The following is an 11,870-nucleotide window of genomic DNA, read 5'->3' as shown; positions in this document are numbered from 1 at the left end:
ATGTTCATCGGTCCAGTAGGTGCAAAATACGCAGGATAGATGAATCCTGATAACCTCCTACCAATTTTTGTTGTTTTTTATAATAATAAGATACACAAAAAATCACATACAATGCCGGAGTAGCGGCTGTATAATGTAGCGGCTTTATACAGCAGTAGTAATAAACTCTCAGCTCTGCATATAGCTCTTTTTTCTTAGTTTATGATAGAAGTTCAAAACTTTGAATGGCTGGAGGACCTCAAAGCTGGAAAATGTACAACTGCGCTAAAGTTTACAGACTCTCACCTCGACTGGCGACTGCCCTGCTGGACAGGCACACTTGGCCTGGGGGGCATTTCTGAGGGAACTTGATGCAGTCCAGTGGAGAGATGGTAGGAAATACACAAGTGTAGCAAAATAAAGGGGCTGAGAGAAAGATCATGAAATCATAAACATATACAGGCTTCACACAGCATCACTTCAAAAAGGGAGATTAATATGTAATACCCACATAGGAGCTTGGATGCTATAAAGTATACAATTAGTAAGGAATCTACATGCAACATGACATAACTGAGGAAACTAATCATACAGTATCACATCTTTCATGACATTACCACTTTCTAATAGCACATGATTCCCAAAGTGTTTTAATTCTTTTCCTTTACTTACTAACAAGTGGGACCAAAGAGAGAAAAAACAGAAAACCAAGCAGATGAGACATTGCTGTTCTTTTAGGTCCTCTTGTGTGAAAAGATTTTTTTCTTCTCTGCTTTTTGCTTAATTGGGTAAGTCAGTTCCAGGTTCTGGTCTCCTCTTGATCAATCCAAAATGTTGACCGTCTTTTTCCTCTGATTTTGATTTGGTCGGTGTCTGCCTCTCTCTCCTTTTTTGTAATACGCAGTTTTGTTCACTCAGTCACACAGTGGACTGGCCTCTGGTGTCATTCCTTCGCTTTCTCTGAGACATTTCAGACTGGTGTTGTAGGTAATCCACTTTTATAAGTAATTATCTCAAAGATCTCAAGCGATGTCTCCACCCTGCAGCCTAATTCAATTACATGTTGGAAATCTAATGACAAAACTTAAGCCAGAACTGTAATAGAGATGAATGGGAATTTGCGGTTATATGTACAGTATATAGTATATATACACACACATTTTCAGAACCGCTTGTCCCATATAGGGTCGCAGGGAACCGGAGCCTAACCCAGCAACACAGGGCGTAAGGCCGGAGGGGGAGGGGACGCACCCAGGACGGGACGCCAGTCCGTCGCAAGGCACCCCAAGCGGGACTCGAACCCCAGACCCACCGGAGAGCAGGACCCTGTCCAATCCACTGCGCCCCCCTAATATTTATACATATATATAATATGTTTATACATGGACACACACAGTCCATAAGTCATCATACCCTGTTCGTGAAATCCAGCCAGAGTTTTTGCTTAAGTTTTCAGAAACTTATTCTGAGTGTTTAGACACACTGAATAACCAAGCCACCACATATAGAATATTTACCATGTTAACTCAGAACTATAGACTACTGTTCCAGTGGCCACCCACAAGAGAAAAGCAGGAAGAGAAGAGTGAAGGGTAGAGTGCAGAAATTTGATTGAATTATTCTTTATTTTTTAACGAAAGACGTGAAGTGGGGAGTAACTGCGGTCAAGTGACTTGGAGTCTTGTGACTGAGGGAACTTGAGGCACAAAGGTAGAGGTATAAACGAAAGACAAACTGACTCAGTGAAAATATGCATTGAATACATACAGAAATGAGATATCACCATTTATTTATCTATTGTGAGCTGTGCTTTTATGGTACATTTAAGGTTGACTGTGCTGTGGTTTAATCTGTAGCAGTTTCTTCATGTGCTTCCCATGTTTTGTAGACTCTCCAGATTTCCTCCCAAAGTTAACACTTTCTCTGACAAGATCTATGTTGCATGCATGTGCCTTGGTGTCAAATCCAAACCCCTTGATTCCTGAGATGGATTTCAGATCCCCAAAAGGTTTTGAGTTAATTGAAAGAGGATGAGTTCATGGCAGCGGGTGCGGTGGCGCAGCGGGCTTGGCTGGGGTGCGAGTCCCGCTTGGGGTGCCATGTGACGGACTGGCATCCCGTCCTGCGGGTGTACCCTCGGTGCAACCCCGCTCGGGAGGGACAAGTGGTTTCAGCCAGTGTGTGCGTGAGTTTATGGCTTTTGTTGTAATACTAAATTTAAGCCACACACGGGTCTTTCATCTGTGTTCACCTTGTTGTTGTATATTTTCCAATCACAATTACCTGCCATCTTAATGTTCTGAAAATAAGCATTTAAGTAATCATTTAGCTACATAAAATTTAGTTTATTTTTAACCTGCATTAACTTTGTCTATATAGTTGATATAGTTGGTATTTTGTTCACAAATGTCTCAACTCTTAATATATAAATTTTAGATCGCTGGCAAAAAAACATACCTTGGTGGGCTCCACTAAATAAAAATAAAAGGACAAACAAAATTATGGCTGGTTTTGCCACTTTTATTTTCTGCAAATGTGTAACTTAGTATATTTAACGGTTGGATTTAGCAACTCTCTCCAACTCGTCTTTCTTCTTGATGGCATACGAGTTTGATGAACCCTGGGAACACAAAGAAACAGATAACCAGTAACACTGAGTGCAACCACAGCACTATTACCTATACTTCCATTTGTGTGTCAGATCAATAAAAGGTGACTTAGTAATACATTTCATTCAAGGATCCTATAAGTGCCTCACCTTGGCAGCATTAATGAGCTCATCAGCAAGACACTCTGCAATTGTCTTAATATTTCTGAAAGCCGCTTCTCTGGCACCCGTGCACAGCAGCCAAATGGCCTAATACAGAGAAAAGAATTGCGGTTTAGGACACAAAGAGGCAATGAACACTAGGAGTATTTCTTTAAACCCCAATTGAAAACCCTGAAACAAATTATATGTACCGAAATCCCAAGGGACATCAGTATGTGTCAGTAAATCAATTTACAGTAAGTATAGCAAGTAATAGTATGAACAGTAAGCACCATTAGACAAAAGTAAATACAAAAACAAAAGGACAAGAGAATGGGATGATGTATCATCATACCTGGTTGACCCTTCGGAGAGGGGAGACATCTACAGCCTGCCTTCTCACTGTACCAGCACGGCCAATACGGGTGGAGTCCTCACGAGGTCCACTGTTGATGATGGCATTGACCAGAACCTGAAGTGGGTTCTGAAAACAGAAGTTAAAAGTTATTGTACTTAACAAGGGGGCACTGATCGAACATAGAGGTGGAATGGCCTAAATAAGGACTTAATCGCCTGGCAATGAAAGAAGGCCAATATGACACAGTTGATAGTGGGGTGACATGGAAATGGCACACCAGAGTAGGTCACAAATGTTATCTCCAAGTGAAAGTAGGCACAATGTTAATTCAGGAAAAAAGTCTTCTACCTCTCCAGTGAGCAAGTGGATGATTTCAAAGGCATGCCTGACAATCCGCACGGTCATCAGTTTCTTGCCACTGTTGCGACCATGCATCATCATGGAATTGGTGAGGCGCTCCACAATTGGGCACTGTGCCTTGCGGAACCGCTTAGCAGCATAGCGCCCTCCAGAGTGTGGGAGGTACTTAGCATACTTCTCTTTCACTGCAATGTAGTCCTGGTGGAAGAAATAAGATCTATTGATCTTCTTAAGTCATATTCATCTGCACATTCAAAACAACATTGATGTACAGAGTGGCAGAACAATAACATGGAGATTTAATAGACATAAGATTGTCCCTGAAACATAAAACTGCAGTCAGGGACTCTGAGAAAATGTATTTATAATTAATCTACAGTTGTCTCAGGGTGTGTGGTGGAGCAGCAGGTTTGGCTGCGTCCTGCTCTCTGGCGGGTCTGGGGTTTGAGTCCCATTTTGGGCGGCTTGTGATGGACTAGCGTCGTGTCCTGGGTGTGTCTCCTCCCCCTTCCAGCCTCACGCCCTGTGTTGCCAGGTTAGGCTCCAGCTTGCTACGACCCCACTTGCGACAAGCAGTTTCAGTCAGTGTGTGTGTGTATTTGTCTCATCATATGATTCCACCTTCAACTATGTCTGACTTGCGCTCTTGAACAACACTGATATGCATCTTCAGTTACAAAGACAGCTGTGGGACAGCTGGTAATGTAGTGGTTAGAGCTGCTGCCTTTAGACCCAACAGTTGCAGGTTCAATCCCTGCTTCCAGCTGTACTACCCTTGAACACGGTACTTACCCTAAACTGCTCTACTCACCCTAACCCATCTCTACAAATGGGTAAAGAATTGAGCAAACAAATCTCATAACTGTGGTGAGCTGGGGCACAAGTGGAAGAGATTGCTGTATTTTGGTGGAGTATGCAACGGAACTACTTACAAAACAAGTTGAAATGCATGGCGATAAGGACAATATTCACACGATTGCAGTACCTGTAAAGAGATGTCATTGATCTGGACATCATCAGTGCTCCACTTGCCAAAGAGCTTGATCTCGGGGGTTTCGGTAACAGCAGGGGCGACATCAGCCATCCTGAGGAAAGTACAACTCAACATTCACCATTTGGGAAGGTAAAACCACACAGAACTACTACTGGTTACTTAGTTATTGTTGGTTTATGATGACTGGGTTCCGATCAGTGTGTTGTTAACTTCCTGCCTAGCAAACTAAACTCTGGGGGGTAGATCACGAACAAGGCATATTTTTTTTCCGATCTGTAGCGCAGAATCATCATCATGCAACATCTTGCTGACTACTAACGATACAGAAGAATTATATCTCCAATTACAAATTACAAACATAACTCCGTTCTTCCATGAATGATGCGCTCAAGAGGTCAGACCGTCAGTAGTGCACAAGAAGTTAAAGTATCGGTAAAATCATGTCTCTATGACTCTGTCCCCCCACGGCGCACTCTGTGACTGTGACTCTACGAAGTGAAGGCGGATCACGATTCAATCGTCGATCGCGGACGATTCTTGCCATCACATGAACAGCTAAACCGTGACTCTGACAAAACGGCTTATTTCAGAGTTGCCGGTCGTAGATAACTTATCAATCTGGCTATATTTCCAGATGAACTAACGCTCACATATTCGTGACTTCCCTTCAGTTTTATTCAAAAAGTGGCCATGGCATTTCTGTGGCAAATTTCCTTAACAAAGACTCGAGGAAGTAAAGTTGTACTTTTTTATTTCAAAAACCTGCGATAATCACACCACTGTAGAATCGGGGATAATGTATTGTTATACATGATGATGAAATACTAGTGATTCCAGGACAAATTTAAATAATTGAAATAATTCACTCACTTATTTGTACATGTGAACACACTTCAACCGGCAGGGAGCGAAAGGCCGCGATGTGCCGCCTCCCAGATAATACTGTATCGAGTCGTGTTTCTGACAGTCAGCACAGCGCAGACATACTGCGGCGCAATGCAACGTCTTCATTACATCGACTAGTACACTTAATGCCGGGAAGGACTTCATAAAATGTGTTAAATGTCCACTTCATGTATTTACATTCTTGTTGTGTGCGTGTAAATGAAATTTTATTTTTTATACAATTTTATTCTTAAATTTTACTTTCAGTAAATTATTAACTGATTACATTAATTAAACCCTGGTACCTCAGAAGCGGCATGCCATGGGACGTATACCTATCTGCAAGTACTTAAATCATGTCAGATAATTTAAGATAAGGGCTTGATTTAGCACAGAAAATAGGGAAAAGGTGAGAGGATGTTTCTGCCATCCTTATTAATATTTATATGTTACAAGCTTTAAGTTTCCAGGAGTCCTAATAAAAGAATGACTACCACTTTAACTCAACTAAATATGAGGTATTAAAAAGTAAAGGAACAGTTAAATACTTAACAGCTAAAAATGGGTAGCACAGTGCCTGGGTGATGTGAGAGGACATGGGTTCGATCCCTGTTCAGTCTGTGTGGCGTTTGCATGATCTCATCGTGTCTGTGTGGGTTTCCTTCGGGTGCTCTGGTTTCCTCTCACAGTCCAAAGACGTGCTATTCAGGTTCACCCCCAGTATGTGAGTGACAGAGAGTGTGTGTTCCACTGATGTATGGATGAGTGACCCAGTGTAAGTAGTGTATCTAGCAGTGTAAGTCATCTTGGTGAATAAGGTGTGTGAGCTTATAACACTACATAGAGTTTGTTTGAAGTCGCTTTGGAGAAAAGCATCTGCTAAATAAATGTAAATAAAAGTGAAATCTTAAATTGAAATCTGTTTACATCTTAATAAACTACATGTTGTTTTCATAATTTAACAAAAAACCATGTACCTGAAACTTGTCTTATTGTGTGCTTCTCTAAAACAATTCAGTCTGTAGCTTATAGCAATAGACAGCAAATCCAGAACTCGAGGACAGCTCTCCTGCAGATTTTACATAGCAGCCATTTTTTGGTTAATGTCTGATTCACATTTAAAACACTTGATGAAATTATCTATGTTAATTATTTGAGTTCCACGTTTAGGCGCTGAGGTTAAATGTATAGTTGTATACTTTGGACTAGAGAACCAGAATTGTCCAATGTTTGGGTACAGAGAAGTATCAGTTGGATTAACACACTGCATGTTGGAATTGATCTATAAGGTACCATGTAAAAATAATAGCCCATAAATGTGTCTGTGGCAACTTCATACAGTAAACACAAATGTAACTGCATTAAACATAGATATGTTGGGAAATATGAACATTTAGAACAGAATCATTGGTCATTATCCTATTTTAATTAATTCACACCACATTCCCATTATACGTACATCGCATACATCTTTTTTCACACGAACCCTTATTCACGTAATAGATTGGATGTGAACTGTTACAATGATCAATCTAAGCAAATCCTTATGTCCACTGCTGCGGTAATTCATAGGGCACAGTGTCATGTGCTGGGATATTATGCTAGTTTATGTCTTGTAAGAACAAGGACTGCATCCCTCGTTGGTCCACCTCACGACGGCGCTCTCTCACAATTGCAGAATCAACCTTGGCTGCTACTGCCTTCCCATGCAAGTTGTCCACCAGTCTCTGGTAGGCACCATTTAGCTGAGCAAGTTCTCCACTCAGGGTTGACAAACCTTTGCGGAGCATGGCGGTACCCTGAAAAGCATTAAATAACAGACTGAACTTAGTAAATCCTTTTATTCCATCCATCCAATTTTAACAACCGCTTCTCCTCAGCTGGGTTCCGGTGAGCCGGAGCCTATCCCAGAAACACCGGGCGTATGGCTGCGGGAGGTACACCTTGGACAGGATGAAATCCTCTTATTGTCCTCCTGATAAATATAAGTGTAAATGTTTCTACTTGAGGAGTCAAGCTATTTTAAACTTTGCCTTTTGTTAAGGCATTAACTCTTTTACATTAGGAACATATCGATGCACCATAGTGCACAGCCAAAAGTCACAATATCCTTTAAGAATTCATTGTACTTTATGCAGGGAATGAAGAACTCCTTGTTATTATGTGAAATAAAAAGTTCTTGCTACAATGAAAAGTTTTTATATAATCTAACAAAAATATATATTTCACTTCCCATTAAACTAAACAGAGAGCAAGATAAGTGTAATTATTACCTGTACAAGGTTCATAGCCTCAGGTAATTCCGTATCAGGATGCCTTTGGTACACCTGAACTATCGGTCTGTTCAACCTCTCTCTGGAAAACAGATCTCCTCGGGACACTGGGCCCTGTCCAGAGTGGAATTAAAGGACATGTAGGGTAAAGGGTACAGTTTGTGGTTCTGCTTCACTGAGTAATGTTTATTTATGCATCGAGTACACTGACCAGTGCCCTGCCATGGTTATGCTCAACATTGTCCAACTGTCTCTGCTTGCGGTTAATGGCTTGCCTTGTTTCCGCTGAGCTCACTGTGAGGAGTTGCTTAGACAGGGAGACACAAGTAGAGAGTAGTGATTTATAAAGTTTTGCTGTTGTTCTTGAAAAGAGCACATTTCGACATAGCTGCTTTTTTTAGCCATAAAAAGTGTCATCATCAACGTTACATAGTTACACACACACACACACACACACACACACACACACACACACACACATTTTCAGAACCGCTCATCCCATACAGGGTCACGGGGGAACCGGAGCCTACCCGGCAACACAGGGCGTAAGGCCGGAGGGGGAGGGGACACACCCAGGACGGGACGCCAGTCCGTCGCAAGGCACCCCAAGCGGGACTCGAACCCCAGACCCACTGGAGAGCAGGACCCGGTCCAACCCATTGCGCCACCGCACCCCCTTACATAGTTACAATTAATCCCTTAATTTCTGATACTCAAGCTCCGATGTCGTACCTTCAGGGTTATGGTTTCTGCTATTTTCTTCACCAGACCCTCATTTACAGTTTGGTGAGCTGCTCTTTGCCTGGCAATGGCCTCACCGACTCTGTGCCGAATGTGATCTCTGAGAGCCCTTGATTGTTTGAGAGCCGTATCTGAGGATTTCATTACCTGTCCACAATCTGAAACAGAAAATAAGACCGAGGCAAACGGGTCGAGTGGGACTGATGAGTCATCAACCTACTTCCTTCCTTCAATTTGCATGTAAACATTGACAGTACCTGGGCTGTAGTGCCCTAGAGGGTTAGGCTTAATAGGAACTTTGGCAGGAGGACAATGGTCTCTGGCAGCATGGGATCCAGTGCGGGGGAGCAAGTCCAGAACTCTGGCCCTCTCATTTGCACAATCCAGTAACATCATGCTGCACTGCTTCAGAGTCTATGAGAAAGGGATACAGATGATGTAAAGCAGAATTCGAAAAAGGAAGGTTATCAAATCAGTATGAAATCACCTAGTATTGTTAATTCTCTGTATCTTATTTCTTGGTTAATACTTATATCCAGATCAACAATATATTATGAACGTGGATTTCAAATGTACAGTGTCTTATTATTGTTAATATAGGGATGTACAGGGGTGGAAATAACAGAAAAATCACATTAAAAAAATAAGTAATTTTAAATCACAATTACAAACGCAGATGCAAAAGTGAGTAATATTAGGATCACACTTTGGACAAATAACACTTTGACATACGAGTTTTCAAAGCAACATGAGGCAACTAACAAAGACCAAAAAATAATGACAGCATAAGCCAAACGCTAATAAACTGCATTAGGAAAAAGGAGCTTATCAGGGACAGGCAGTTAGTTCACAGGATAGTTGCTAAATACCACAAAAGTACAGTCTCGAAAAATTAACACAGAATTTCATCAGCACCTCCGTGACCCAGTGCCGACAAAAACTAAATGTTGTGAGCTTCACAAAGCTGAAGTTTATGACAGGGCTCTCATTTGGAAACCCCTTCGATCCAAGGCCAACACACAAAGAAGCGTAACCTGATGTAAGGAGCACAAACCCTGGACCCCTGAGCAATGGAATAAAATAATACGGTATGTTGAGTTATTTTTCACCGTATTTCCTACATCCAAACAGGTTCACTTTTGGAGAAACCCAAAGGATGCCTTCAACTTACAATGTCTGTTGGCAACTGTTAACAATGGTGGGGGATGTGTAATGGATTGGCAACAATCACATGGGAGGCGTGAGGTCCGTTGATTGCTCTGCACGGTTGCATAATGGCCAAGCAATATGAGGCCATGTTACAGGACCAGGTGCACCCTGTGGTGCAAACTGTGTGTCCTCATTATATTATAAGAACGTCCCAATACATAGTGCTAAACAAATTTCAACAACTTCTGTGGTCTCCCTAGTCACCAGATCTAACATAATTAACTTTATTAGGCTCTTGACATTGATACCTTCTTAATGTTTCTGTTATGTTCCTGTACTTTGTCCACTTCCTTCTGTCCACCGATTTGTCGGTGTTGTATCTACAAGTACCTGAAGTTGTGTCAGTGTGTCTCTCAGTGTGCCTTCCAGCTCAGTCTTCACATGAGTCAGCTCTTTTTTCTCATAATCCAGGAGATTATCTGCTACATCCCTGTTCTGAAAACAGTGGAAATGAATAACCTTCACGTTTTTAAACATGTACGTAACATATGGTCATCTGCTGCAGTCTCATTTTCAAATATACATTCATCATATCGCTGTACAATGACTTTAATGGTCGTTTCAATGCGACAAAACTAAAAGTGCAGGAGCAGCGGTGGATGCCCCACTCACAGTCTCGGTAGTGGCAGGTCTCAGTGTCCTGTCCTCCACACTTTTCCTGTTGACCAGAATGTCCTTCCTCAGGATTCTCAGCATCTTCTCCAGATGCCCCTGCTCCCTCTCCAGCTTTCTGCACTCTAGCCACACTTTGGCCGCCAGCCCACGCAGCTGTCCCTCCGCACCACGAACACATCTCATGTACCCCACGGCAGCAACCACACTGTCATCCCCGCACTGCTCCCGCAGGAACGGTAGGGCAATGGTGGAGATGGCTGGTGCTACGGCTGAGCGTGTGCGCTGGAACAAACAAAGTGAATTTAGCAGTGCCATCTTTATCAGCTGCATCAAACTGAGTCCATGGAGGGCCAGTGTGTGCACTAGTTTTTGTATTTACAAGTTCCCTGCCTTAATTTAAGTATATATTCAGATATACAGTGTTTGTCGCTTCTGAATGTTCCCATGTTCTCGTAATTTGTTAACATTATTTAGCTCATTGAATGGTTCAAGGTCATAGTTGTTCAAGGTGTCACATCAGTTTTTAGTTTTACCTGAGCAGCTTTGCAGTGATTTACCCATCTGTGAAAGGGAATATTCTACTGTATAAATTTAGGTAAATACCTTGATCAAGGGTACTATAGCAGGGGGATTCGAACCCGGGACCTTCAGACTCCAACGCAATATGAGTAACAACCTGTCGCCTCTTTATGAAGGAAAACTGGATTATTCCTGTGGTGAATACTACAGTATAACTTACTACGCAACACTGGTCGTTTTAGACTCACACTTCTTCACCCAAAGTATTGACATAGAAGACTCTGTGGATCAGAAATCTCGAGAAAAACCACACCGATTCAGATAAGATACGTTCTGTATCCACAGGGGCAGCAACTAGTGTCCTATAGGACTGTTTTTTGCAGTTTAAAAGTGCTCAGTTCGAACCCCATTCCACTTGAGTACCTTGACCAGTCTTATGCTAACTGATACAATAGCTGCATGTAGTAAATGCTTGCAAAGTTCATTATCGATCAAATCGAACACTGTACCACTCTGGAGACTAGAGGAAGAGGCAGCAGCTACAGGGTAAGTAATAACAGTAATTTCCCCAATGAACGATCGATGACACTCACGGCCGCAGCTCCTTTAGAGACACGCGCGCTTCCCTCTCCATCTCCATCGTGCTGAGTGTCTGGGGCACCGTGTCCTCCGGTCGAGCTCCGCTCAGTGTCTCCTCCTGCCCTCGGTTTACACCGCGTGGTGTAGAGGAGCCCGGCGCTGTGGCTGCGGTTCCGAACCAGCTTCGGATCGACCGCTCCGACCCGCCGGACTAACTGCTCAGCGCGGCGAACGGAGCGAAACGCCTCGTCCCTCCAGGATCGGGCTCCGACGGCGGCGGGTGCGAGAGAGACACTCCGTCCAGGCATCTCGATTGGACTGGTGACCACTCGCAAGGTGTTTTAAAACGCTTTTTTTAATCGGTGAGTTTTTGGGAGAAAAGATATTTTTAAATTTTGCACAATAATTTTTAAAACCTGTTTAAAATTATTACAATTTTAAACTTGCTTTTATTTATCCGCACGAATAGCAACCCTCATCGCAGTGCTACTAATTTATAATAATGTACAGGTACTGATTTTTTTTAAAAAAGTCTAATAATACTCATCCGTTGCGGTGAGTTCGATCCGTTCTCTCTCGTGGCACAGCGTCGTCGCCGAAGCAACGGTC

General features: G+C 42.5%; 2 protein-coding genes across 3 annotated transcripts; both read right to left on the bottom strand.

Moving 5' to 3' along the window:
• Window positions 1-2,483: 2,483 nt before the first annotated feature.
• LOC108927378 (40S ribosomal protein S5-like) lies at window positions 2,484-5,384 on the bottom strand. Its single transcript, XM_018740640.1, has 6 exons — window positions 5,311-5,384; window positions 4,432-4,531; window positions 3,435-3,644; window positions 3,084-3,212; window positions 2,738-2,836; window positions 2,484-2,599 (listed from the first exon to the last, which is right to left on the bottom strand). Exons 2-6 carry the CDS (start codon window positions 4,528-4,530, stop codon window positions 2,531-2,533), a joined length of 606 nt encoding a protein of 201 aa, XP_018596156.1. The 5' UTR covers window position 4,531; window positions 5,311-5,384; the 3' UTR covers window positions 2,484-2,530.
• Window positions 5,385-6,501: 1,117 nt separating this feature from the next.
• tektl1 (tektin like 1) lies at window positions 6,502-11,820 on the bottom strand. 2 transcript variants are annotated; one of them, XM_018740787.1, is made up of 8 exons: window positions 11,276-11,820; window positions 10,161-10,445; window positions 9,879-9,983; window positions 8,597-8,753; window positions 8,331-8,497; window positions 7,810-7,905; window positions 7,599-7,712; window positions 6,502-7,124 (listed from the first exon to the last, which is right to left on the bottom strand). In XM_018740787.1, exons 1-8 carry the CDS (start codon window positions 11,567-11,569, stop codon window positions 6,927-6,929), a joined length of 1,416 nt encoding a protein of 471 aa, XP_018596303.1. In that variant the 5' UTR covers window positions 11,570-11,820; the 3' UTR covers window positions 6,502-6,926. The 2 variants fall into 2 exon arrangements, with proteins under 2 accessions (XP_018596303.1, XP_018596304.1); XM_018740788.1 differs by lacking the exon at window positions 9,879-9,983.
• Window positions 11,821-11,870: the final 50 nt, after the last annotated feature.

The sequence above is a fragment of the Scleropages formosus genome, chromosome 18 (genome assembly GCF_900964775.1).
Source record: "Scleropages formosus chromosome 18, fSclFor1.1, whole genome shotgun sequence".
Taxonomy (NCBI): domain Eukaryota; kingdom Metazoa; phylum Chordata; class Actinopteri; order Osteoglossiformes; family Osteoglossidae; genus Scleropages; species Scleropages formosus.
This window is presented reverse-complemented; position numbering and strand designations above follow the sequence as displayed.

Bases quoted from the DNA above. Each gene is read 5' to 3' on its own strand.
- tektl1 (XM_018740787.1), bottom strand. From the start codon at position 11,569: ATGCCTGGACGGAGTGTCTCTCTCGCACCCGCCGCCGTCGGAGCCCGA. The intron at 8,498-8,596 runs GTACTGTCAATG...TTTCTGTTTCAG, and splicing joins TCTAGGGCACTACAGCCCAG to ATTGTGGACAGGTAATGAAA. The intron at 7,906-8,330 runs GTACGACATCGG...TCCCTGTCTAAG, and splicing joins CAGAAACCATAACCCTGAAG to CAACTCCTCACAGTGAGCTC.
- LOC108927378 (XM_018740640.1), bottom strand. From the start codon at position 4,530: ATGGCTGATGTCGCCCCTGCTGTTACCGAAACCCCCGAGATCAAGCTC. The intron at 3,645-4,431 runs GTACTGCAATCG...TTCTTCCACCAG, and splicing joins TCAATGACATCTCTTTACAG to GACTACATTGCAGTGAAAGA. The intron at 2,837-3,083 runs GTATGATGATAC...TCTCTGTATTAG, and splicing joins CTCTCCGAAGGGTCAACCAG to GCCATTTGGCTGCTGTGCAC.